Below are 26,668 nucleotides of genomic sequence, written 5' to 3' on the forward strand. Positions count from 1 at the left end.
AATATCAAAAGCTAGAATTTACTATTTTATCATTATTTCAACAAAATATTCGAACTGCATGTAGTATTTTTTGTTGTGTTATACACCCCCATACCTGCCCTGTTGGTGGTAGTGGAAATAACTACAGAGCCATATAGTGAGATCAGGGACTCAATTTCAAGTATGTTTATCGAGACAAGAAAGAAATACATCACAAATGGATAGAGTAGCTTAGGCTATTTCTACCCCTCCTCTACTTTAAGTCCCTCAAGGGGCGCACAAATTCAGTGAGTACAAATAGACAAATAACAGTACAAGACTCCCATTTAACATTGCAGCTCAGGGACTGAAAACCCCCAAATTCTGTTAGCTAAGTAAGTTACGGTCTTGATAGGCTACTTGCACAGCTTAATATCAACAATGGGTTCGAGACCGACCACAAATACAGTCTCAAAGCTAAACAACTTACATATAATAGTAATTATTATTATTATTAAATAATATACGGTGTATTAGTTTCATAATTTGATTTGCATAGCATTCACAGCGCGTGCATATGGGTCAAGTCTTGTACATAAACACCTTTATCTTTGTTTCTTGACAAGCCTATGAGAGTTCTAACATTAATTAAATTGTGAACATTAATTCTCCTAACTAGTTTATTTAGTTTTTTTGATTTACCACATACCGATACTGTGAGCGGTGGTAGGAAGGTTAAACCCGCATCCGGGCTCAGGAACTGGACCTCTACTCATTTAGATAAGTAATTTACAGCACTAATTAACTAATTATAGAGATCGTCAGCAAACACGTCAAAAGTCCTTTTAAACTTTTTGTTGGTTTACAATTTTGTTGTTAGTTCTTTTTACATTTTTTAGTTGCCCAACCAACTGGACTGGACGGTAGAGCAACGGTCTCACTTCATGCAGGTCGGCGTTCAATCCCCGACCGTCCAAGTAGCTGGACACCATTCCTTTCTCCCCGTCCCATCCCAAATCCTAGGAAATGTATATGTTTATCTCTCAGAATGTTTGGTAATATGATTATTGTTTGTGATGTGTGTCTATGTATGTATTAACAGGATGTACTGAACGGGGTGAGAATAACTTGAGCTACCTCATCCCTTTGTGTGTATTTTACCTCAATAAACTTATTTCAATTTCAATTTCAATCCCTAATCCTTATCCTGACCCCTTCCCAGTGCTATATAATCGTAATGACTTGGGGCTTTTTCCTTATAATTCCCTTCCTCTTCCAACCATAGAAAACGTAATGGTCGCAACGGTAACCGAAGCGATCACATGACACCATGACAACAACAACAACTGTCCACCAACACTAAGAAGAAAAACCTTCAGGACAAACCCTTCATGCAAACTGCACCTACTATCAAGAAGAAGAAAAACCTTCATGCAAACTGCACGTAACGTGAGAATGAAGAGGCACTCGGATAAAGTTTAATTTAAGAAATAATACTCCAGCCGTGCCTATTCGCTGACAGTGACCCACTAAGGCTGCAAACTGCTCGCATCGTCAAGGAAAAAGAAGAGGGTTGCTCTTCTTATAACTTGAGCCTAGAGATGAGGCCTTATACCCTTAGACAGAAAGTAAAAAACTTTGCCATCGCATCGAGGGTCATTGTCTTGGCAGTACAGGTGCGTATTTTTTTTTTTAAACCATGAAATGTGAGCGACTAGGTCCTCAGGCTTGTTCCAGTACCCCTACATTTTGTGCCCAGGTCCCGAGTTGCATGTGCCGTGAAATACAAATCATGTGTGGCCTAAATCCGAAGTTGCGTGTCGCCTGGTCCCAAGTCTCATGTGACCTCGTTCTGAGTTACGTGTGGCCTGGTCCAGCTATTTGTCATCTTAGCATCTATGTCAACCTATATATTTTACTGTTCTTAAGCCAGTGAATAAACAATTTAACTTTCATGAGTTACTAGTTCTAGGAAGCCTGTTAAGCTTATCAAGGTTTCCCTAGCATATTACTGACATTCTCCAGGATACAAATCAACAATATCCTAACTCCCAGGTGCTTAGTTACTGCTAGGTGAAGCATCATTAGCTGTATGGGAATGTGCCCAAACATTTCACCTGCCTGGGAATCAAATCCAGTAATAATCAGTTGACCATGATAACCACTCCACTTCATATCTTTTGCTATTGTCCGTGACTATAATCCTGTTAGGAATATTAAGATACCCCTGAACCAACGACTGACCTTCGGCAGGATGCAACCCAAAACCTACACCTGTTCTCCCCACCATAACACTATTCATTACTATAGTAACTTTGTATATTAACAATGAAATTACTTCAGTCATGCTTTTCATATACTTATATTGTTATTTTGCATGCAATACAAAATATAACTATTTTAAATTGATGAATTTTTGTAATAGCATGGAAAGGTACAGTAATGTAATTTTCACTTGGAAGAGATATAAAGACAGACTAGGAGTTGAGATATGAGGGCAAAGTGAAAAAATGGTGTCCCAAGCACTTCCACCTTTAGGGATCAAGCATCAAGTGCAGGCAATGAGTCACAATAACGTGGCTGAAGTATGTTACTTGGGAATGGTCCAGGACGGACCGAAACATCATCGTTCCTTCACTTTCTAGTGTGTGGTCTGGTTATCAAGCATCAATCCAGCATGAAGTACAGTATAGGAATCCTTGCTTCAAAAAATAAGTCATTCACTATGATTGCAAAGTTTTACCAAATGCATTGAAATACAGTAATAGTTTCTAGATCTTGTAACATTCCTCCAAACATCTAGCCTAATAAAACATGTTAAATGTGAAATAACACTAAACAGTGTTGGGAAACAGGGAAGAATTAATTTCATATTTAGTGTTAAAATCCATCCAAATCCTTAGTAATTATGTATTTCCTGTTTTTATGATCATTTAGAATGCACGAGGAACATTTATTGCCTGATATTGAGCTACTTGCACCATGTTTTGTATTTGAAAGTAGTCTCAAAAGCTTTTTATATTACAATTTTTTTAAATTTAGTTTTTTTTAATCATTTCTCTCGAAAGAACAGGTAATTTTCCTAATTAAAATATAAAAAATAATACTAAATATTGACCTACAGCCAGGTCAATAATGTCAATATTAGTCTTTTAGACCCCCTATTGACTGTATTTTTCCAATATCATATTAATGTTTATTAGGGTGTTTAATAATGTATTATCTATACAGTACTGTATAATCTAAATAAACATATATTAATTTACCCTATTAATTTTATCCACAGGCTATATCAAATTTGCTGATACCAGACCACCAAGCAGATGCTTTTATCTCTCCTGAAGATCCTGAAGTACCGGTATCATGGCCAGACCAGATAGTCAAAATGCTCTTGGGTGGTTTGGTGCGTTGGGATGCCCAATACTTTCTACACATTGCGCAATATGGTTACACACATGAAAACACCCTTGCTTTCTTTCCACTTTTTCCTTTAATTGTGCGTTTCATCACTGCCATTTTGAATGTACCATTGCAGTTTATATTTAATTATTATAGTGTCCTCCTAATATCTGCAGTATTCATAAACTTTTATCTGTTCATAAAGACAGCAGTGATTTTTCATAAATTGAGTGAAGAAGTGCTAAGGAGCGATGTGCTAGCATATCGAGCAGCATTGCTGTTCTGTGTGAACCCAGCAAGTATTTTCTTCACTGCACCATACTCAGAGGGGCTGTTTGCCTTCTTAACTTTCTCTGCCCTCTTGATGAATGAGACCAGGAGCACCTCTGCTGCTGCCATACTCTTTGGACTAGCTTCTGCAGCCAGATCAAATGGTTTGGTTAATGTTGGATTCATACTCTACAGAAAGCTTCAAGACTGCTCAAATTATTTTTATAAGTGAGTTATAACTAAGTACTGTACATTATTCCCCCCCCCAAAATTGCACTTTTTCCTTTTGTGGATATCTTATAGTACTGTATATACTATTTGAACTCGTAATTTATGTTATATAAAAGTCTGACAAAAATATGTGATAAATCTGTTCAAAAGCAGAAGTTTAACCAAAACGATTATTATTTTCAGGATTCGAAATGCAACTACAGACTCTGGCCAGCTGTCTCTCCTCTTGGTACTGGTCCTGACGTTCAACTATACTCTCATACCTTTGTTTATTGGCTGCTTCCTGGTCATCCTCCCATTTGCCCTCTTCCAAATGTGGTGTTATAATGTAAGTTAAATTTCACAAGAAGTGCTAAAAGATATTGTTATTAATATTCAGGAAAGAAAAGCTTACCTTAGCATCTGAGTAGTACTTTCAAAATAGTCACCTCCCTGACGATTGAAGTTCGCTGAGTAAACTGTATTCTTTTGGAGACGTGAGATATTTCAGGTGACACTTATTATGTTGCTCTAAAAATATTGCCAGGCATTATTTCTTTCGCTGTATTTAGCATTGCCATCTAAGCATCACAATGGCAATCATTAGAAGTGTACTCTGCCATCTTAAATTATAATCATTTTAAAGTGAATTGTCTTCAATAATATTGCAATGTTTTGGCAGGTTTGGACAATAAACACAGTATGGTAATTAAATGTATATTTGATGTGAATGTTTACTGCAGAGGTTGATGCTTGGTGCGACAGCATCATAACCAGGCAAGCCGCTAAGTAAATCTGTATAGTGCAGGTGGTGGAAGAGATGACGAGTAATGGTTGCAACCAAGTCTGTCGGGTGGAATTGCTAGATGTGGCTTATTAGAGGTACCTGTAGTAGTGTTTCTGGTTGAGTTGTGTTGAGACTGCCCACATGATGTAGTCAGATAGACTTACATCCCTCTCTATCTGACATGGTTTAAATCAAGGCTGCTCATTAATTGGCTGGTGGGAAATGGCTTGATGTCACTTGTAGTATGTGAAATTCTTGGGAAATATGTGAACATTTTAGTTGTAGTACAGTACTTACAATACTTGGAATTCCTGGTATGTTCAAGTAGCTGCTACATTAAAAATACAATAATGTAGTTGCTACAGTATTACCCCTTCCTTGGCAGCAAAAGATATGTGTGGAAAAATATAAATACTGTATGTGGTTTCTCCTCGAGTGGCTGGTGGTTGAGCAATTTGATCCGGGGCCAAAATGCAGGCAGCATGCAACTGGGCTTGTGCACTTGGCCTCTCAGAGGTAATGTATGTGAGAAATGGACATGGTCATTGCTTCCTAAATTACTGATGGGCCAGATCAAGTGCCAAGGCTGTTTTACTAGAAATTTATTAATAATTTTTGGTATATAGTGAACCTCAATTAGTTTATATATCACTGGAAGATTTTGTTTCTGCTGCATCGGAACTACCAATCAAGATGTTTCAATCTGAGTGGGGTTTCACTATCTAGTACTGTGTAGTACTGTACTTTAATTTATTTTTCACTAGCTTATTATTCACCCATGTTTATCTTTTAATATTACATTGGCTTTTCAACCAGACTTCTTGCTGTGCTTCCTATCTTCTTTCCAAAAATTCTTTCTCTTTTTCTGAAAAATGTGGTTTTATTTTTTCTCCTGACACTTCAGTCATTATTTTCTTGGCAATCTTAATCTTTCACTTTGCATCCACAAAATCCACTTTTTCTTATCAACTGCTCTTCTTATCCCAACATTTTATTTTTATACCCTACATAAACTATTTGTTTCTATTATGACAGATGTACTGTGGTGAAGAAGGCAGTTATCCATCCCTCGCTCCTCATCTGGAGGTGTTTGTGCGATCAAACTTCCTGCATTCCCCTGATCTTGGTGAAGCTGAATGGTGCTATAACTTTCCTCCACTAGCTTATTCTCATGTACAAGATAAATATTGGGAGGTAAGTTGAACTGTGTGTGCTTTCATATTCTCTGGCACAGGATAAATTCTGGGAGGTAAGTTGAACGTACTGTGCAGGCCTATTCTCATGAACAGGATAAATACTGAAAGACTGTTTAACTTTAATTTATTTTGAGTACTGTACATAGTGGTAAAGGTTCACATTTTATGTTTGGCAAACAAGTCGATCCCTGGTTTTAGAGAAAGGTTTTTAGGCTTCAGATGTAGACTTATATGCAGGCATGTATGGTAATTCAATGTGTACATTTCATAGGGTAGAAATCTTAACTGCTCCTTTTAAAATCTTTATCTGCTCCTGTACAAATCTTGCTGGAGTGTGACAGTTTTGATTTTATGTGATGTTGAATACATAGTTTGGAAGGAATGGTGAATGGACGTGGTGTCTTTTATTTAACATCATTGCCCTTTGGTTTCCATTTACTCAGTCATTTCTTCCTGGCTGATGCCTCCTACTCCAGGAAAGTGGGAATCAGAGTAGTAGTGATGATGGTAAAGGATGAAGTGCATTACACACAGAGATCACACTAACGTGATGCATCAAATGAACAAATCCACAAGGGCCGTGACGATGCTCCCGGACGCAGGTTCGAATCCTCGTCACGGCCCTTGTGGATTTGTTCATGAAGTGCATGTGTGAGCTTTCAGGCAAATTTAGACTAGCTGTACCACACTATCTCCTGTGCAGGAATAACAGCATTTGTGTAAGTGGAAAGCTGTCAGTATAATATCCTTTAAATATACACACTATTGTTTCATCTATTTTCAGAAAAGTAACAAATACATGTTAATTAAATTATAGTTAAGTATTAAAACATGTAAGTGTTTAAACTGTTAATCACTTAATCATGTTATATATAAGTACAGTACAGTATATACAGTATATTACAAAATGAGCTAATTTATTTTTGGGTTAACTTATATTACTAGGTAATAAGTGCTGTGTTTGACTTTGAAAAATATCCATCATACATGGCAAATCCTATTCTTTCAAACTTGAATTGCTGTCTATACAGCACTATATTAAGGAAAATAAACATGTTACATTGCATAATCTTACTAGAAAGAAATATATAAATACTTATTATGAGATGTATTTTTTAACAAATAGGATTACATTAACTCTACTTCTTAACTTTCATCTTCAAAACATCTTAGACCTGTATCATCAAACAATCCAAGGAAAGTGTCGATATATATTCCATGAACATCTAAAGGTTGTCTTCTGCATTTAATCACAACATTCAAATTACATTAAATGTTTTGATGGCTGTCTTTAATTTTAATTACAGTGACATGATACAGTAAGTAGGTTTATGAAATACATATGTATTATTTTGCTTCATGAGTCTGAACTCTTCTTACAGGTGGGATTTTTGCGGTATTATGAGGTGCGACAAGTGCCTAATTTCATCCTAGCCTTGCCAGTTGTGATGATTATCATCTGTCATGCAGCACTGTATATGGTCGACAACCCACAGGTAGGTGCATCGTGTCTCGGCAATCTATGTTTTCAACAACCAATGGTTAGTCATGTTTTTACTATTCTGTATATATATATATATATATATGTTTGATAACCAACAGGTAGGTCAGTGATATGAATTAGAATACCAGTCTTGTTTTAATATATGCATGTGCTAAGTATATACTGTATCTGAATGTTTAAAGAAATTGTTGTTGTTGAAATTAGTGATTGAGTTACTTTCTGTAGTAAAAAAGGTTTCTGGCTCTCTACTGTTCCTCTTTCATTTTTGTGCTTCTAATGTTCTTTCTGGCATGGCTGTTTTTGGAGTATGGTCTTTTTTTGCATAGGCATTTTGTACAATCCCTTATACTGGGTGGCTCTGGCCAAGCCTCTCCTGCTTGGGTTTGATCTTGACATTTTGCCTTCAACATGTAGTAGGTTCTGTTCGTTTTTCTTTCTCCATACACCTTGTGCTCCATTAGAATGTACACAATAATTACCCAAGTGTAATTACCATGTACATTTTACATACCGTGTACTATGTAAATACCGTGTACATGTACACAGGAAGGTCAGTGGTGTTGGCCTTCCAACCCACTTGGTCCCTTTTGTACCCTCCCACTGGTCCTAACTTACATTGTGGCTTTCAAAGTGCATTGGGATGAAAGTGATGTGAAATCCATTGTTTACACTGCTGGTGTTGTCACCTGGTGAAGGGTATGGGTAGTGACTAGGCTGTAAACACGCTGGTGGTAGTTACTGTAGCAGTAACAGGGTAATTCTTGAATTTAAACAGGGTTTAAATATTCTACAGTGTGCACAATGACATTACAAGAACATGATTTATCTATGAAAAAATTTTGAGGTCATATCATGTAATGGAACTGAGAATACATTCCTGGACTGAAAGTTCCTGGGAAATCCGGGAATACAAGTGTGTTCTTATTGTGGGGCCCTCAATATTTTCTCATTTTGCAGTGCCTCACTTAAGTCATTAATTTCGTGGCCTTTGCCAGGCCATTATAGGATATGGTGCTCATCAAAAGAGAAAACATTACAAGACCATATATAGTCTCCACTCTACAGCCATCAAGTACACCACCACTAGTGAACAGAATCAAGAAGAATTCAGCATTGCTACTACACTGGCTAAACTTTTTTGTTTTTGTTTTATAAATTCTTACCTTATTCTTACCTCACTCTAACCTACTCCTCACCTCACTCTCTTACCTTATATTTGCCTTTACCTCCCTCTCTTCTTTTAGACGGTTTGATAATGGTCCAGGACGGACCAAAACATTGTCGTTTCTTCACTTTCTGACATGTGGTTTTGTCATCATAAATTGTGCTTCTATAAATCACTTGCCCCCCTGACATCACTACACCTTCACCTCTCTAACCTTTTCCCACTTTCACCTCTTCTTCTTTGACCTGTATAAACAGGTGAGTGCCAGTGATGTATGTGTCTGTTAGATTCAGAAACACTTGCAGGCAAAATATCACCTCCAATCAGTCTACTCTTGGTGTTACTCTGTTGTTGTTGTCCTGAGCATTATTCTTTGTTCAACCAGTTGGCAAGCGGGATATTAGCAGGTAAGCAAATATTTGGTCAAATTCATATCTATAATTTTTAGGTTAATAATAAATGCCATACTGTATATATATACGCATGATGATTGAAATGATTATTTTTTGTTTTTAGGTTTGTTGGGCTCTAGGCATTACCCAGTCTGTGGCAGAACAAAAGACCAGTAAACAAACTGTTTTTTGGGCAGAAGATGGCATTAATTCCTGGCGGATATTTATCTACACTGCTCACTCTCTCTGCTTGTGTGCATTCTGTGTTCTATGCATTCATGTCCAAGTAAGTCGCTGATTGACTGTCTGCCTCTCTTCAGACAGCATTAGAGAAAACTTTTTTTTCCCTAGGGTGAAAGTTTTTGAACATTGGAAAAAATACATATTCAGCATTGTAAATTAATTTGAATAAAATTGCAAGCAATATATGCAAAAATACTTAAGAAAAGTACTGTACTGTACTTTCAGAATCAAATATCTACATAATTACTAAAAATAAGTTACAGTATTTACAAATATAATAAACTTCAAATTTGTTACTAAATGGTTTCAACTATTATATAACTATTGGTAGTACAGTATACTCGATATTCATGGGAAAGTTTATCGTCGAGCCCATTGAGTAGGCCGACTGACTAACACTGCTCCTGCTCTCTCTCAGCTGCCACCAACTACAGGGGCCTCAGGCTTGTTGCTAACAGGTTTTGACAATTTTGAAGAATGAAATCTCTTCTTTACTTCACACATAAAATAGACGTTTTGTGATGTGCTCAAAAGCTAGAGTAACATTACACAGAGTGTGATCCCACTGTCATTAACAACTATAGACCCCATGTCACATCTACCAGTTTAATAACACAACAAATATTTTAACGTTATACAAAATCCAGAATTTAATATATACACCTACTATGGTATTTTAACTTGCACAATAAAATAATATGTGGAGTAATAAGTTCCAGGCAATTTTTTTTTCAAATGGTAAAAATGCACCAATTACAATATAAGCTTAATTGACTTAATCTATACAATTCTCTCCACAAACTTAATACCCATTTGTGTTCCCTATTTATTATGAGCAATTTTGAACAAATTACTGTATGGTACATGTTTGAACATGCATTTGGCAGCTGGAATTTTTTTGTTTAAATCTATGTTGTTTTAACTTGATTTGTTTACAAGGCTGTGTACACTGATTAGTACTCAATGTGGCATAGTACCTTGTTAGTTCCTTTTTTTGTTCCTTATGCTTGACCCATTGTCTCCAACTCCAACCAAAACCGAGTGCAATTTGGGTCTCCTTCTTAGGCATTTTCCCTTCATTTAAATTAGCAGGTGTTGAAGATGGGACTGAATAGGGATTTGTAATGTCACACTTAATGTACAATTTATTTGTTAGTAGAATTCAGGTAGAAGACTTTAACAATTTCAAATTCAATAGGCATGTCTCTACAGTATTGTTAATGATCCTGTTAAAATTGATGGCAGTTGTCTCATTGCGCTCCACAATTTATATTAATACAGTAACACATACTTAAGAGGAACAAAAATTAAAGAAGAATATAATATAAAGACGAGTGTATTGTGTGGATCATCTAACTTCACTCATCTCTAACTTCTTTCCATGGAAAGAAGACTCCAGGGCATATGAATTTAATAGCTGGATGATCCTGAACAGACTGCACCTTGAATAAATTCCACCCTAAGTGATCAAATGTATTCTCCAAGTTTATTAATGAATAACAGTAGTGTTGCTCAGTGAATTGAAAAACCTTATCCATACTGTACTTATGATTGCAGTGGGTTGTAAGGAAATTTGTGCAAAGTGGCATATAATAGTTGACTTAAAGATTGATATTTTAACAGGTGACCACACGACTACTGTGTTCCAGTTGTCCTGTTGTGTACTGGTTTGCTGCCCATCTTATCTCAGATCATCCAAAGAACTCTGCGGAGGAAAGCACCAAAGAAAATGATGATCATCTCGCTGAATGCCTTGCTAACATGACCAAGCGTTACCATGTTTCTCTTCTTTCAGAGCTTCCTAAGCCATTTTGGGGACAAGTTATTTTGTCATATTTCCTATTGTATTTTTTTATAGGTATAATTTTATATTCCAACTTTTTACCATGGACATGAATTCAGACATGAGGGAGAAACAAAAAAAAAGAGGTATATAAAATATGACCTTGTCTGCATTTGAAGACATTTTTATTTAAATCAATGACTTGATTTAAATAATAATGATCTTAATATCAAAAACAATTTGCAAAAAGTAACTAGCCATGTTCAAAGGTTCTTAAAATATTTAATTATTTATGGTTCATACGTTACATTACAGCAGATTGATGAAGCAAAGGACTTTTAGAGTCAAAATCCACCACTCATTAAAAGTTGCACAACAGGTGGGTGCAGCAATTAGAAAAGCTAACCAACCTCTTGGGATAATCAAGTGTACTTTTGACTACAGTATAAGAAAAAGAAGGTAATGGTTCAACTGTATAAATCTCTCGTGCACCCCCATTTGGATTACTGTATCCAAGCATGGAAACTTCATTTTCGGAAGGACATAGCTGCTCTGGAGAAAGTGCAATACTGGGCAACAAAAGTCATTCCAGGGCTAAGTCATCTGCCATATCAGAAACACTTGAAGGCCACAGGGCTTCAATACTACAAACCAGGCCTGACAGGGCAGATCTCATTTAAACTTTTAAAATACTGTTCAAGTTAGAGGATGTTGATCTGGATATTTTCTTCAGAAGATCAGATGTAACACAAACAAGGAGCAGCAGTTTCAGGCTCAACAAGCCACAATATAGGACTGAAAACAAGAGATGCTTTTTCTTCCACATAGTTATTAACTCATGGAACCGCCTACCCACCGAAGCCGTAACTGCCAAAACTGTGTTGAGTTTCAAAATATACCTAGGAAAGATCATCAAGGCAAATGGGGGGGACCTTTGACAAGCTGCTGGGTTCCAGTCCCCGTTGAGGCCACTATGGTTAGTAAATGGTTCAGGTAAATCAGGTAAGGTAAATACAAGTTTATTTAAATTGTCTTGACCACAAAAAATAGAATACAACTCTGGGAAAGATGAGAAATATAATTAACATTCCTATTTTGCCCAAAAACATATATTTCTTCACTCTTCCATAAGGTCATATAGGGTAACACTCTTGACCTTAGACTTCTTGGCTGCTCCTGTAGTCGGAACTGAATGATCCACTCAGAACACTATTCACTGCAAGACTGTGTGTGGTTCTTTGGCACTTCTCTTCATGTTGTTTGAGGGCATAGGGACATTGTGTGTCTTTGCCTCGAGCTACCATCATCAGTAACCATCATCGACTCTGGATGATGGGTTTTGGTTAGTTTACACAGAGTACAGTCCACTTGTGGTTGAGCTGCCTGTTTGGCCTTTATCTTGAAGTTGGTTGGTATAGTTACCTGTACTCAAGACTTGTCTTTTCAAGGCTTCATTGGTCAGGTCGGTATGGTATCCCTACCGAGTCTGAAATATGTGGCCCTTCTCCCCTTTTTCTGATACTACCTTCTTGCCTCCAACATACCTCTATTGGGTACCTGATCAGTTTCATCTTTGCGTGTGACCTGTGTCAGTTGTAGACATTAACACTGCTTGAGTTCTCCTTGTGTTGTGCAGCTTATGGTGGGTCTGTGTATTTGAAGACCTGTGCAATGTGTTTCCAGTGCTTGCAATTCCCTGCTTTGGCTGACACAGGTTCTGAGCTGTTATTGGTCATGATGGGTGAAAAAGTCATTGAGAGTAGGCAGGTGGCATGTGTATGAATGGACCCATATACACTGCTGGCTCAAAGAAGCTACCAAGGGACCAACTCTGCAAAAACATTTCATTTTATTTAATATCCTGTTGTTTTAATATTTATGAGCCTAAGTAACATTTGTATTTGGTACAATATTACCTGTCAGTCTATTCTTTTCAAACTTTTGTACAATGTATGCACTGAGTCGCTCATTTGTCAACATTGTGTACACATTTTTAAAGTAAAGGCCCATCTTGCTGAAAATTCAATTCACATTTCCATAATTATCTTTATTTAATGTGAAGGATTTAGCTTGTATATTTTGAAATCTAATCTGAAGGTTATAATTATTTTACATTCCTTTACGTATAACCGCTCTGTTCCCTTGGAAATTGGATGCACAGAGTTGAAGAGTGGCCAAATATCCCACCCTGTCTAGGCTTCAAACTCGGGTCCTCGTACTTCTGAGAATTTGCTAACCACTACAAAGAAGACTGTCCTTTAGTTGATTTGTACAGTATGTAAATTCAAGTGCAGAGGGACACACATTTAGTGATGAGCACTCTAGCAATAGTTCACAGCAATTTTTAGGCAAAAGTTTTTTATACACATTTACACTAACAAAATAACCATATTTTAGCATATTCTTATCTTTTGACAGATTCTTAAAATAACTGCTAATTTTTGCTATGGATTTCTATAAGCTATCACCTTAAATACTTAAATAAATAAATAAATAAATAAATAAATAAAAATAATACACAGTACATAGAGTATACACTTTTTGGTGCTTAGTGATGTAATGGAGTAGGAAAAGAGAATAGGGAAGGATAGAAGGATTTTCTGCAATTGATTATGAAGGACAAGGAAAGCATGAAGAAGGAATGAGACTGAAATCTTCCACTTTAAAATAATAAAATAATTAGATATCTCCAGCCCTGCACTTGCCAGTCCATTAAGAGAAAACATGTACACCCTTACATAGCTGGATACTAAATGTGATTGAAAACAGTCCATTTACAGATTGTTATCTGTTTATAAATGTAGTAGGCACTGACATGAAGGAGAAATCATAAACCTTGATACTGTATTAGTCTTCTAGCCACAGGTAATTTCTAACTTGTCATGGCACTAAATTATTTAGTTTCTTTGAAAAAGCAAGAATGAATTATTCTATGAACTTATTGGCAATAAGGCCTTACCTATTCAAAGGTCATTCTATAGAACAAAAGATAGTATTTAACACCTTGTTCGTTCACTTTGGATCATCTAGCAGATGACAACTCCAGAAAGGTTTAAATGTCTTGAAGACTTAGGATGATGTGAAATTTCTGCAGCATCGTGGCATATCCTTTTGACAAAAACATGTGCTTCTTTCACTGAAAGGCACTGGGACGGTTGCTCTTCATTTACTTATCTCCAACTGATAATGAAAACAGGTGACTGCATCTCAGATCTCATTAGTTTGGATGATTATCGGAACAAAAGAACGTTTGGAATTACTATTTAACATTCTTTGCCATTGCTGCATCTTCTTATAGTCTATTAGCCCTCATGTGGTTTAATCCTGTCTTGTTTGGCTTTTCCAAAATAACACTAAAATAATATACAGTACATTCGTCCCTTATAATTAGGATTGGCTTTTGGTCTCTGTAGCTTAGCTACAGTGCCTTGACTTGCATGGTGAATCTAGTCCCAGTTATCTTATCAACAGATATCCTGCAACATCACAACAGACATGCTAATTGATCCGAGACCACTGTGACTCAAATTTTGCATTAGAGAGCAGTGAAGTGTGATTATGATTTTTTGATTACTTTATGATTATTACAAGTTTATGATTACTAGTTGTTAAAAAAAGTCAACAAACTAGAACTAAAGTTACAATAGTGTGTGTTATTTACAATTGGCCAACTATTGTACTGGATGCAAAACATACAATTTTTATCAGATTCCTGGTTACAACAGTGGTTGATTACCTAACATTGTTTTAATATTCAACAGTTACAAAGGTTTAGTAATACATTTTTCACGTGGCTTTCAAATCTAGTCATTACCATACAATGTGGATACATTACCATACAATTTTCTTAGTCATAATAAACAGTTAAGATGTATATATATATATATGCTGTAATTGTTATTTATTTAGTTTTTCAAGTGTAATCTGCGAACTTTGTAATTTTTATTAAAATTTAATATTAATTTTATTGATCCATAATCCTATATTATTCTTCAATTTATTATTATATGGTTGAGTTATGGAACCTTCAAAATCTAATTGATGGTGTTCTGGATTTGATCCAGAACCAATAATAATTCAGGTTTCCAAATAAATGCTATTTTGGGGCTATTTATTACCATATTTTTATAGATTTTTAATTGCAAATTAGTCAATAAAGGGTTTCTGCATATTCAGACAATATAAAGAATTATGTCTATATAAACAGCCCATCCTCCTGTTTTGGTAGTACAGTACTGTACTCATAGTAACGATGAGGACCATAGTATATATACTGACCTAATATAGTACATATGTGGCCTAATATAGTACATATGTGTGCTATACTAGGCCTAGGAATATTTAAGTTTGTTTTTTAGCTTCGTTTATTTTAAAAGATTCGTTACTAGTCAGTATACTACTATCTAAAGGCTAAGTATGTAAGAATTCGTGATTATTGACGACCATCACAATCACAATAGGTACTATCTAAACAGGAGGATGGGTTGACACAAACAGTATATACCAAAAAATATGAAATGCTATTTTTTCATGTAATGTATTGTAGCAGAGGATGGAATGGGTAACCCAGAGACAGTCAAATGCGTCCATGTTAACTCTCCATAGGCTCATATAGCTTATCACATCCTAGCTGGTGTAGCATCTCTTGTAGAACCTTATCATTGTCTCTTTCTGAAAGCTTCACTTTTATTTCAGTTATATTTTGTTTTATTTTTGCTGGCAGAACATTGAAGTCATGGACCTCTAATGTTCACACTCCCTACTGTTCAATGTTTTTTTTTCTACACTTTGTACAATATCTCTCACTCATTTTACTGTGTAAGTTTGGAACATGATCTTCAAGTATTTTCCTTGTTAATATTTATTTATTTTCTCTCCTGTTCCAGAGACTACACAGTTTGAGTGAGTCTTGAATATACATTTAAGACTTGCTCTTGATACATAGTATTACAGAAGTGTAATAATAAGGAATGTAACCCTTTTATTTGCATGGTTTTGGAGGAAGGTTCGATGATATTGGGGTAAGTGCTTTATAGTACAGTATTTCAAAATGCAGCACAAGGATGAATGAATAGTGTGGAATAACACAGCAAATCCCAGCCCATCCTCCTGTTTCAATAGTGCTTAGTAATAATAAGGACCATAGTATGTATATATATACAGACGTACAACGAAATTAGAACGTAGAAATCTGAATTATTGAGTTGGACAAACCAGAAAACTATTTTTTACTTGTGTTGCTTTGACAAACTAACCTAACCTTCCTAGGCCTAGTACATGTGTGCTATACTAGGCCTAGGAATATTTAAGTTTGTGTTTTAGCTTAATTTTAAAAGAATTCCCTACTAGTCAGTATACTAGTATCTAAACCCTAAGAACGTACAAGTTTTGACTACAGTATTGATGATCGTCACAATGGGTACTATCTAAACAGGAGGATGGGTTGACAAATCCATAGGTGTAGCTTTTTTTCCCTGTAGTTTATGGGGCTTCCACTATGCCACATTCCAGTTCAATGAAATTTGTGGATTGTATGCTTGCCTCATTATACATACTATGGGAAATTTAAGGAAGCTTTAGATAGTGAAGTTCAAATAGGTATTTTAGTGATTAAAGGGGGAAAGTGGTTTAGAGGTTTTTGAAACCTAAGCCTATTTTCCCCTATACCCTTAAGTTTGATTTGCATGTTCTTCTATTTAGTTTTTACAGGAACACAATCCCAATACAAATTGAGGGTCACCAGTAGGCAGAACTGTGTTTAGAACATATTCAATAGTTTTCTATTAGTGAAGAACCAGATAAATATTTTTGAATATTTGCCACATTAATCGGGTTTATGTGTGAGAAAAATATGGGTGTCCCATTGTTTTAAGAAGGAAACCTATTAGGATTATAATGGGCTTATCAGAGGTGCAATAGGTACTCAGAGAGAACTCTATCGACATCGGAGGCCTGAGACTGTTAACACGCTTCCAGTAGACATAAGGGGCATAAATGGCTGACCCCTCGCAGTGTTCAAGAGAGAACTTGATAAACACCTTTAAAAGATACCTGATCACCAGGTTGTGACTCATACGTCAGGCTGCAAGCAGTCGCGTCCAACAGCCTGGTTGACCAGTCCAGCAACCGGGAGGCCTGGTCGGGGACTGGGCCATGGGGACACTAAGCCCCGAAATCATCTCGAGTTAAGGCTTAGAGTAAAGACTGACCTTTCCCAGGAAGCAAAACACAACAGTCTTCTAACTCTCACTTACCTATTAACTGCTAGGTGAACAGAGCCATCAGGTATAAGGAAATATTAAACATCTCGCCCTACCTGTGGTTTGATCTAGAGACCAATTAGTTGCAATCCTCTGTAAGCATCCCTCATCTTCTGTATTGGCTTTCCGAAATATTCCGTACCAGACAGTGTTTAATAACTGAACTGAATTAGCACCTTTGAATAACTACCTACAGGTTTGCATTTCACCCAACAGGTCCAGTGAATACCTACCTCACTAATTTATAGAGGTTAAAACCCTGAGAAATCCTAATATAAAGCCCCCTCTCCTCAGTACTTTTAATCCACTCCTTCCCAATGTACACTAAATGGATGTCAACCCTAGCATACATCTCAAAATTATAATTGAATTGGTCAGAGTTGTTTATAAATTATGTTGCATTAAATTCTGAAACAAATTGCATTAAATGGTAATTTTAGTTCATTCCTCTTCTATTATTATATATGATCAGGATCCCACCCTCCTGAACTCCAGAAGGCCACAACATCCTCGATACCTACTCCTGCAAGTACAGCCACGTCTTCTACCTAATATATATTACATTGTATTCAAAATTACTGTTAGAAAACAATCAGTTTGGTGAAATTAAGCATTTTGGGTGAATGTGGCATAATGGTCACTCCGTCGAGTTTAGTTGGAGGACATGGTTTAGGTTGATGGGTTCAGGGACTCGAGATACATTTTCAAATGATGGCAAGCCTTGAGAGTAGCATCAAATGCCAGCTGATGATTGTAATCTCAAAATGAAGCAAATGTTATATGTACAGCAGCTCCCTATGAACATTTCATATGGCATTCGGAGCAGTGCAAGTTAATTGAAGAGCTCTCTTGATTGAAAGATTTAGGATATTAACAATATATTGAATACAAAAATATATTTAAAAATATTCATTATATAGCCATTCACTGTAATGAAAGGTCTAGAAAATAATCCCAAACTTCAACAGTTAATAACTTTCAAATTAAGAAAATACTGTTCTATACTATGATTTTCAGTAGTAGGCACCATAGGTAACAAGAGTTCATGTTTTTACCAATTTACATAAACATAATCTCCTGTAATAGCTCATGGGATGCTCATATAAAACTCGATCTCCTGTCCTGTGTTCTGCAATATCTAAAGCAGAATTGTATCATTACTGTATATTCATTATCCTAGTTATGAAACTGGCTCTGTCCCTCACTGATAAATTACAATCATAGAATTAGGCAGTCTTTTTCTTTCTCCAATAAGAAAGCACTCGGTGCTCCTCCTCGCTCAAGTTGTATCATGTGTCTTTGAAGATAAATCAGTGAGGTTGGAGGTCAGATCAAGACCACTACAGATAAGATACAAACCTTATAGAAAGTTCAGTCCAATGCATTTTTAAGTTTTCATTAACTTGCCTTGTTCTTTAATTGCTGGTTTTCACTGCCTCTGGTACCGCTGTATCTCTACATAACACTATGCATAATCATTCATATATATAAACGATAGGTGAGGAAATATGCAAAGTGTGGTTTATTTATTTTAATAATTAAATTATTATTTAGTTTATATACCTTTATACTGTAAGAGTACTGTACACACCCAAGTCAACAGAGTATATAATCTCATTATTAAATATGCTTAATCACATCATTATATTTTTTTTACAGTATTATCATTTTTACTACTATAATTTATATAAATTATAAAATATATTACAGTATTCATATACTTATTTACTGTCCCTCAAAATTTTATAGCAATATTGGAATCAACATTTCTTCATTATAGCATTTTCCACTATATCTGCCCACGTGAAGTACATTATAAAGTATTTTTTATCAATATGCTTTTGTGATGCACTACAGCATAAATATTAGTACTGTAGTAGTAATAGTCTTGTTATTCATGGCATATACCATTGCCAGCTTCAGCTCAAGTGTCACAATATTTGAGCTCTTCTTGGTTACCTTCCTGCATTATTCAAATTGAGGTGTATAGTGAATGATAATTTAATGACATTTGTGTGCATGACAGATACTTGCCTTCTAACAATGGATACTCTTATGTCAAAATGTGACTTGTATATTTTCTTTAACATACAGTCACATATACTGTAAACAAAACTTTATTTTATTCTATGTACTCACTGCGAGGGGTATCTTAACCAGACATTTAATTTAGGTGCAACAAAATCCTTTTGATTTATGCAAAACTAACAGAATACAGTAGATAATTTTCAACGCCTGATTATTTAATTAAGTTGCATGTTGACGAAAACCATCTGTGTAACTGTTCAAGAAAAGGTCAAAGCTATTTCATAGACAAAGTCATACTATTACTTTCTCATGGTGCCCTCCTGTTGAACTCATTGGAGGCCTCTTGCACACACACAGTATTGAATAACTTAACTAGTTCTAGTACCTAGTCCTGGATTAAGATTCCAACACAACAGAATATACAAAGTGTTGAAGTTCAGGCACAATTTTTTAGACATAGATATTTCTTAATTAAGAGCCATTAATTAATAACTGCAAATTTTCTTAACATTAAATTGCTTCAGAAATACTGTAATTTAGAAAGGCAATAATTAAGGGCAGATAAATATTATACAGCATCATAAAAAGTATAATAAGAAGTATACTGAATTATACAATATAATTTAGAGTATGAAATATATGGACTTAATTTTAGCTGTCTTTGCCTGACTGCAATGTCCCCACCTAATGATCTCAATCCACACTTCAAGCTTGCACATAACCACACTTCCCAAATGATTTTTAGGTAAAAAAAAAATGCAAAAATATTATACAGTAACCGTAAAAATAAAAAATCGGCCATATTTATTGCTGTGTAGCCAAAATCATGAACAATTGACAAATTAGCAGCATATTATAAATTATGTATAGGTATTTCATTTAGGTATAAAGAAAACAAATGAGTATACAATTAATAATTCTTCCTTTGTTTTAACAATGAATTTCTTAACTTTATCTGCTTATCTCGGAAAGACTTTTTTTGTTTTCGGCCCACTTTATATTTGACCATCATGAAACTCTTGCCCTTATTTTTCTCCTTGTTAGTAGTCGATGCATTTGGATTCATACGCCCTTTCTTCGTACCATACTTCTCTCTACCTTCTCTTCCTGCCATGACAGTTTCCATTCTGGCTTCCTTCGAATGTTTCCTTTTCTTATAAATCATTTCGATACTTTTTAACGATACGATCTCACCAGATTCAGCTTGGTCTCCATCTTCCCTTTTTCGTTTCTTGTTCTTTTTACTTTTGCTGAACTTCTCTACCTGTTTGGCTGCCTGAACTGCAGCTATTTTGGCAAAATCATCATCCGTAAGAAACCGAGAACTTACAACATCAGCTGCCCTGGCGGCTCTTTCCTCTGCAGTCAGTTTCATTACTTCTTTCAAGGCATCTTTTTTGGAAAAGATTGTTTCTTCATTAGGAGTGTCTGTACTTTCATTGACAGCTTTATCATCATCATCATCATCATCATCTAAATCTATTTCATCATCAGAGTGTTTGGACATCTACCCATTCACCATCTTCACTGTCACTTAATCCAATGCCTTCATCATCGCCATGGGTTTTAAATGTAAGAATTTCAGCCCCAGGAATATAGCTTATAGCTTTGTTTTCTCCAAACTGTTCTACCTTTTTCTCCACACGAAGCTCACTTGGAGCACCCCGATCCTTCCTTGCGAGAAGTTCAGGATTTTTATCCCTGAAAAGAGATACAAGTGATCTGGCAGCCATCATTACTCCCTTGTCCTTATGAGTCTTATACTGAGTTAAGTCTTGTAATAAATCATCTGACATACAATAAGGATTTCTTGCACACAGCTCCCTTATTGCATTTAGACCCATTGCCATGACCTCACTAGAATAACGTTCAGTGACAAAGTTGTTTGCAAGGGTGCGAACCACTGGTTCTAAATCATCTGGAGGAACTTGGCTATGTGCTGCTTGGGCAGCAAATACCATAACCTTGGTGACTTCACGTTGATGAGGGAATAAGAACCTTTGAACTAAGGGATAGTAGTTAGGCAAGTACAGCTGATGGACACCAATCAGACGAGAGATCATGTTCATGGTCATTAATTTAACCTCAAATCTCTCGTTCATTTTTTCCAAACGTTTGTACAGTTTCTCAGCCAAGTCCTGTGGATCGTGAATTAAGTGCAAAGCTGAAAAGTCAAAGTTGGTCTTAGTTTTCTTCTTCTTTTGATTCTTTTTCACAACTGTCTTTACTCTTTCAAGTATTCTTTGCTTCTTTTTTGTTTTCTTATTAACCCTCACAGATATCAATGTAGATTTTAAAACTTTTTTTTCATCCTCAGATTCACTGTCTGAATCCGTTTCTTCTCCTTCTTCTTTATCTTGACCAATAAAAAATTTGATTGCAGCTACCATAATCTTGGTAACTTTTGAAAAACATGCAGTTGCCAAGATGTTCACAGTTTTGGCATCATTCCAAACATGCTTATTGTATAATTCAATCATCACACCTAGAGATGTTTTAGCAGCAACTGCATGCTTGGATGTAAGCATCTCATACATGAAGTTTTGTAGCTCCTTGTTCAACTTCATATTTTTGCCTTTAGAATTAATGTTTTTGATGTCTGTAACTATGTGCCGCTTTAAAAACTGGCGGAGCCTCTTGTCCTGAAAAGTGTAATTAAAACTTCAAATGAAAGTACAGTGTAAGGGAACTATGCAGCAACATTTCTAAAATTATCATTATTTACAGTGCAAGAACTTTAAAATGGCATATATTGTATAAACACTACAACAATTACAAAAATAAAACAGATGCACTTGTGTACCAATAACAATTAAAGTTGATTATTTTTGTAAACTCACCTGGCAATGTAGAAGCTGGAAGAAGAGCATATGAAGATCTATGGGAGAAAGCATGTTTTTGTTGCGCAAGAGCACCAGTGCCTTAACAAATGCCATCCGCATCTCTTGGTGCAAGACGGTATTATGGCGTTTGAGAAGAGTTACCAAGTCTTGGGGAAAGTCACTGAGCTTGTCTGGGTAACATTGTGCTACCTGCAGGAGTAAAAGATTATTACATCATCACTACCTACTTTCTTTCCCAATTTTGTATTGTGGTGAGGCATTAGCCTGGAGATAAAAAAGCAGTACAGTACAGAAAAAATAAAGTTAAGATACCAGGTACTGTATAGTATTACAAAATTACAATCAACAATATCCAACAGCCTCATGGATAAACAAGCACAACCTCTTAAACAAAAATCATCCATATCAAGCAATCCAACGCTTCATAGAACTATCTTGATGGACCAGCTGATGGTCCTCAGCTGGAAGACGGAAGACGCCAGTGTATGGCGTCGTCTTCACCATTGCTGTCATGGTAGAGTATCCACCTCGGCAACAAAACACACACAGTCCTGGACTATATTTCATATTTTCCAAGTTTTTAATATACCTTTAGTGGTTAATACTGGTAAAAAAATGTACAGTATTTCTTCAATTTAATATTTATTAAAAAACTATATTGCAATACTGTATGTACAGTAGCTTGTTCATAGGATTTTTTTTCTGTGGTGGTCTCGGCAATAATGTAACTCAATGTATCCTGAAGGTGTGCTTTTTACCTTTGTGATCGTATAGAAGAACCTCTGTATTCAATGATTTTTATTACAGCGATTTTCTTTGTCATTTCCTTATTTGTGAATTGAAAAGATGTCAACCAATAACAGTAATTATGCAAAACAAGTAGGGGAGAAAGTAGATATTTAACTATAGAAAAAAAAAAAGGTTCAATAGACTAAGAAAGGTAAAACAGCTTGAATAATTTATTATTGGCACTAGTATAGTTTTGGACATACTATATAGTACTGTACAGTATCAACCCATCCTTCTGAAATTATAGGGCTTTTAGTAGTTTTTGGGTGGAAAGTACCAATATGAGTGATGGACTGCCAGTAAACCACTTTTTGTACTATTAATTTTATACTCTAGAAAAAATAAAGCTAAGAAAACTTAAATATTCCTAGACCTAGTATAGCACATAGGTACTGTACTATATTAAGCCAATGACAGCATGTATTAGGCCTAGAATTGCTAAAAGAGGGTAGGTTATGTCTTACATTTATGCTGTGGTTAAAGTAGTTTGCAGTTTGTCCAAATTCAATAATACAAAAGTCAACTTTCTAGTGCCCATCACTACATATTGGTATAGTACTTTTGACCCAATAGTTATTATAAGTGTTTTTATTTCGTGAGGATGGGTTGATATATATTACTGTATGTACCGGTATATACATACTGTACAGTATTAAGATTTTTAAGTTTAATGCCAAGACAAAGAACTGGTGGCAATGGTCGAAAGAGAATAATAATATTACTTTGTATGCTTTGGTTTTATATGACGAGAAAGCACTAAGTTACACATATATGAGGCTACATATAAATGAATTATGCTGCAACTTAATAGTAGAATTTTGTAATGTTTACATTACATTACTGTATAATACATGCAGTGCTGTACTATATACAGTGCTCACACTGTGCCTACAGAGGGTAAAAAAGATTAATCAACTCTTCTTGAAGTAAAAAAAACTCTACATAGATAGTTTTTCCCTTGTTTTTCTTTTATTTTATTATCCAGTATATTTAAAAAACAGTTTAAATATAAATTTATCTATATGTACTATATGCACAAAAATGTGTTTTATTATTTTGGAGAAACAACTAATTTGCAACAAGAGAAATACTTTGACTGGAATTCTTGGTAAAGCAAAACTGGTCTCATCCCAGTCAGTCCCTTTAAGTGAGGTTAAGCTGTACAGTACAATCAAAACACTCACTCCCTCGTCACAAACTGCAGCCACCCAACATTGTCCTCCACATATCATGGTGCCGCTGACTGAACCCATTTCCTTACACACTTACTATGTCTACTTATCTCTGTATTTCTCTCCTCCTCCCATCAAACTCACTCAAATACCCACTCTTCATCAGGCCATCATTATCCATTCATTCAATGTGAACCATCTAGATAAGCTCTCCTAATTATTGATTTGCCAATTTTTTGCATTGCACATCACTAAGTTGACCAGGTTAAGATGAGCACTGGATGGCTGACCATGCAATGTTTTGCATTTGTCTAGGAAGGCCTCATTAAGTCTAACATGGCCTTCCTGTCTCCAACCAATGGTATACTATTCTATCTCACAAACATCGTGGTATGCACTACCAATCCATGCAGCTATAACTACATGGATTGGAGTTAGCTTGAAAATCTTGGATCTTAAACCTAATAATACAATCAGTAAAACTATATTATTCCTCCATGAAACCCATAAATCTATGACAGGTCATACCTCTATAAGTAAATTAAAATACAGGAACTCACTTGAGCTAAAAACATCACCATCTGGTACAAGTCTTCAATGTAGACGGTTGGGTTCTGTTCAAAGATAACACGCGTAGCTTTATAGACCGAATATTGCCTATCAAATTCTTCTGCGTAAGAGGCGGCATCACGCTTGATGAGGTTCTGCAGTTGTGGTAAATTTGATGGTAACTTGTTGTTGTTAGCTTGAGTTTTCTCCATTTTGATTGTTTTGTAGTTGGCATAAATATCTGCAGACAAGAGACATAGTGTGTAAGAAAACAAAGGTAATAGCTACTATTTTCATCTTTGTCACTTTGTTTCCTCTAGCAAATACCCTATGTTGATGAGGTGGTCCAACAGAATCTTCTACAAACACTTTGAATAACTTCAAATGTTGACAAGTTTGGGAGAGCAAACAAGGTCAGAGCACTAGGGTCTTTGCCAAACTGAATGCCTTAGATGGTACTTTAGGGGCTAGTCCTATGTTACACAAAACAATTATATTTGTATGGGAATTAAAAATAAGGACAATGGAACTGAATATAATGTATCAACATTAAGAAAACATGATGTGGTACTTGTTAAGCCAAGAGTCAAATATAGCACCATAACCAATAATGACCTTGCATGTTGGGCTCTGCATTTTGAAAACTTTCAAAAGAACACTCAGAAAATTTGGCTACTGGAAAAATGTGACTTATCGAAAAACCATTAAGAAGGACTACTACACCCCATGGTAATGCTTCAATTGGCAACAAAGGTCCACTCAAGTTAATAAAACTCTTATAAATAAACCTGTAAAATAATCCATCCCCTGTCCATGAATGATACAAATAAATTGTCAAAGTAATACATGCCTGTTTTTTATAACCAATTGGACAAAAATAATTAAACCCAGTCCTTTGGGTTATTAGTATCACTGGTCCCCAAAAATGAACAACATATAATAAGATGAAGCAAAAATGAAAAATAAATCTCAAAATACATAAGAAATAAGAAACTTCACAAGGTTTGACTCATATATTTACTATTTGTATCTGCAGAATTGAGCTATTAGCTCTTGGACATCACCTTTCTAACTAATTTTATTTTTCCTCTATTATGTCTACTACATATATTTCTCTCTAACACATGCACACATCACCAGGAAGCAGCCCGTAGCAGCTGTCTAACGCCAGATACCTATTTACTGCTAGGTGAACAGGTACATCAGAGTGAGAGAAACTCTACCCATTTGCTTCTGCCTCCACCGGGGATCGAACCCGGGCCCTTAGGACTACGACCCCAGAGCAGCTGTCCTCTCAGCCGTGAGGCCCCTCGCAGCATGAGGGGCAGCTGTCAGATATGTGGCCGCTCTTGTATATTCCACCCAAACTCATTTACACATACATGTCAAACCTACGCTTGAAACAATCCTGCGACCCCACGTCTATTACCCAGTAACCTAATTATGGTTACCCAGTAATTTGTTCATATCGAAACTAGTATTTGCCCAGGTGTTACTGAATCTAGACATCCGATTTCTGTCCACCGTACAGTACTTATTCTATTGTGTGTTGATATATTTAAAACCATATGTGCATACAGGCCAGATCATCCAATGGAATACAGCCGCTGTATTCCCTCACAGGGAATACAGTGGCCAGGAGCGAGCAGCAGCCGTAGTCTGTAAGTACGTACATGTGTTAAAGAGGGGACTTATGACAAGCCGCCGGCTTCTTGTCCTTGTGGAGGCCTGTAGCAGGTATATTCAAGTAAAAATACCCACAAGACCAGCGGCGAGGACGACCTGCTCCCTCATGTGGTAACCCGAGCTTCCTACACTCACCCTCTCTCTCGTCTCCTTATTTCACTCTTTATTTGGTCTTGTAATATTTATTAGGTATTTATTAAATTAATTACAAACTGTTAGTTAATATTTGGTTCTTATGAGGTGTATACAATTCACACTTTTTCAGAATTTTCAATACACATTTTTTTAGAAACGTTCTGCGCGCACTTAGTCGCGTTGTAAAATAAACAATAAAACTATATAATACACACATAAACACTACTTTAACGACTGTATATTTTATTTTAAATACAAATCAATTACCTATTGTTTTAATAGTTGTTGGGACAGTACGA

The 26,668-nt window shown here is 35.8% G+C and overlaps 2 protein-coding genes across 2 annotated transcripts; one reads left to right on the forward strand and one right to left on the reverse strand.

The window, feature by feature from the left end:
• Positions 1–1,262: 1,262 nt before the first annotated feature.
• On the forward strand, positions 1,263–13,098 carry PIG-V (phosphatidylinositol glycan anchor biosynthesis class V). The gene is made up of 7 exons (XM_045727583.2): positions 1,263–1,634; positions 3,245–3,855; positions 4,042–4,186; positions 5,660–5,818; positions 7,203–7,316; positions 9,006–9,167; positions 10,748–13,098. The coding sequence occupies exons 1-7, from the start codon at positions 1,560–1,562 to the stop codon at positions 11,018–11,020; spliced, it is 1,539 nt and encodes a 512-aa protein (XP_045583539.2). The 5' UTR covers positions 1,263–1,559; the 3' UTR covers positions 11,021–13,098.
• A 6,862-nt stretch (positions 13,099–19,960) lies between these two features.
• Mys45A (SDA1 domain containing protein Mys45A) lies at positions 19,961–26,363 on the reverse strand. The gene is given in 5 exon segments (XM_045727582.2): positions 19,961–20,696; positions 20,698–21,837; positions 22,036–22,227; positions 24,560–24,789; positions 26,222–26,363. Coding segments are annotated over 4 exon segments (2,124 nt in total). The 5' UTR covers positions 24,761–24,789; positions 26,222–26,363; the 3' UTR covers positions 19,961–20,105.
• Positions 26,364–26,668: the final 305 nt, after the last annotated feature.

This window comes from Procambarus clarkii, chromosome 80 (genome assembly GCF_040958095.1).
Source record: "Procambarus clarkii isolate CNS0578487 chromosome 80, FALCON_Pclarkii_2.0, whole genome shotgun sequence".
NCBI classification, from domain to species: domain Eukaryota; kingdom Metazoa; phylum Arthropoda; class Malacostraca; order Decapoda; family Cambaridae; genus Procambarus; species Procambarus clarkii.

What these genes read in the sequence shown, in the direction of transcription:
- PIG-V (XM_045727583.2), top strand. Translation starts at nt 1,560, where the DNA reads ATGAGGCCTTATACCCTTAGACAGAAAGTAAAAAACTTTGCCATCGCA. An exon ending in TGCTCAAATTATTTTTATAA is followed by an intron (nt 3,856 to 4,041) that starts GTGAGTTATAAC and finishes TATTATTTTCAG; the next exon opens with GATTCGAAATGCAACTACAG. An exon ending in TCCAAATGTGGTGTTATAAT is followed by an intron (nt 4,187 to 5,659) that starts GTAAGTTAAATT and finishes CTATTATGACAG; the next exon opens with ATGTACTGTGGTGAAGAAGG.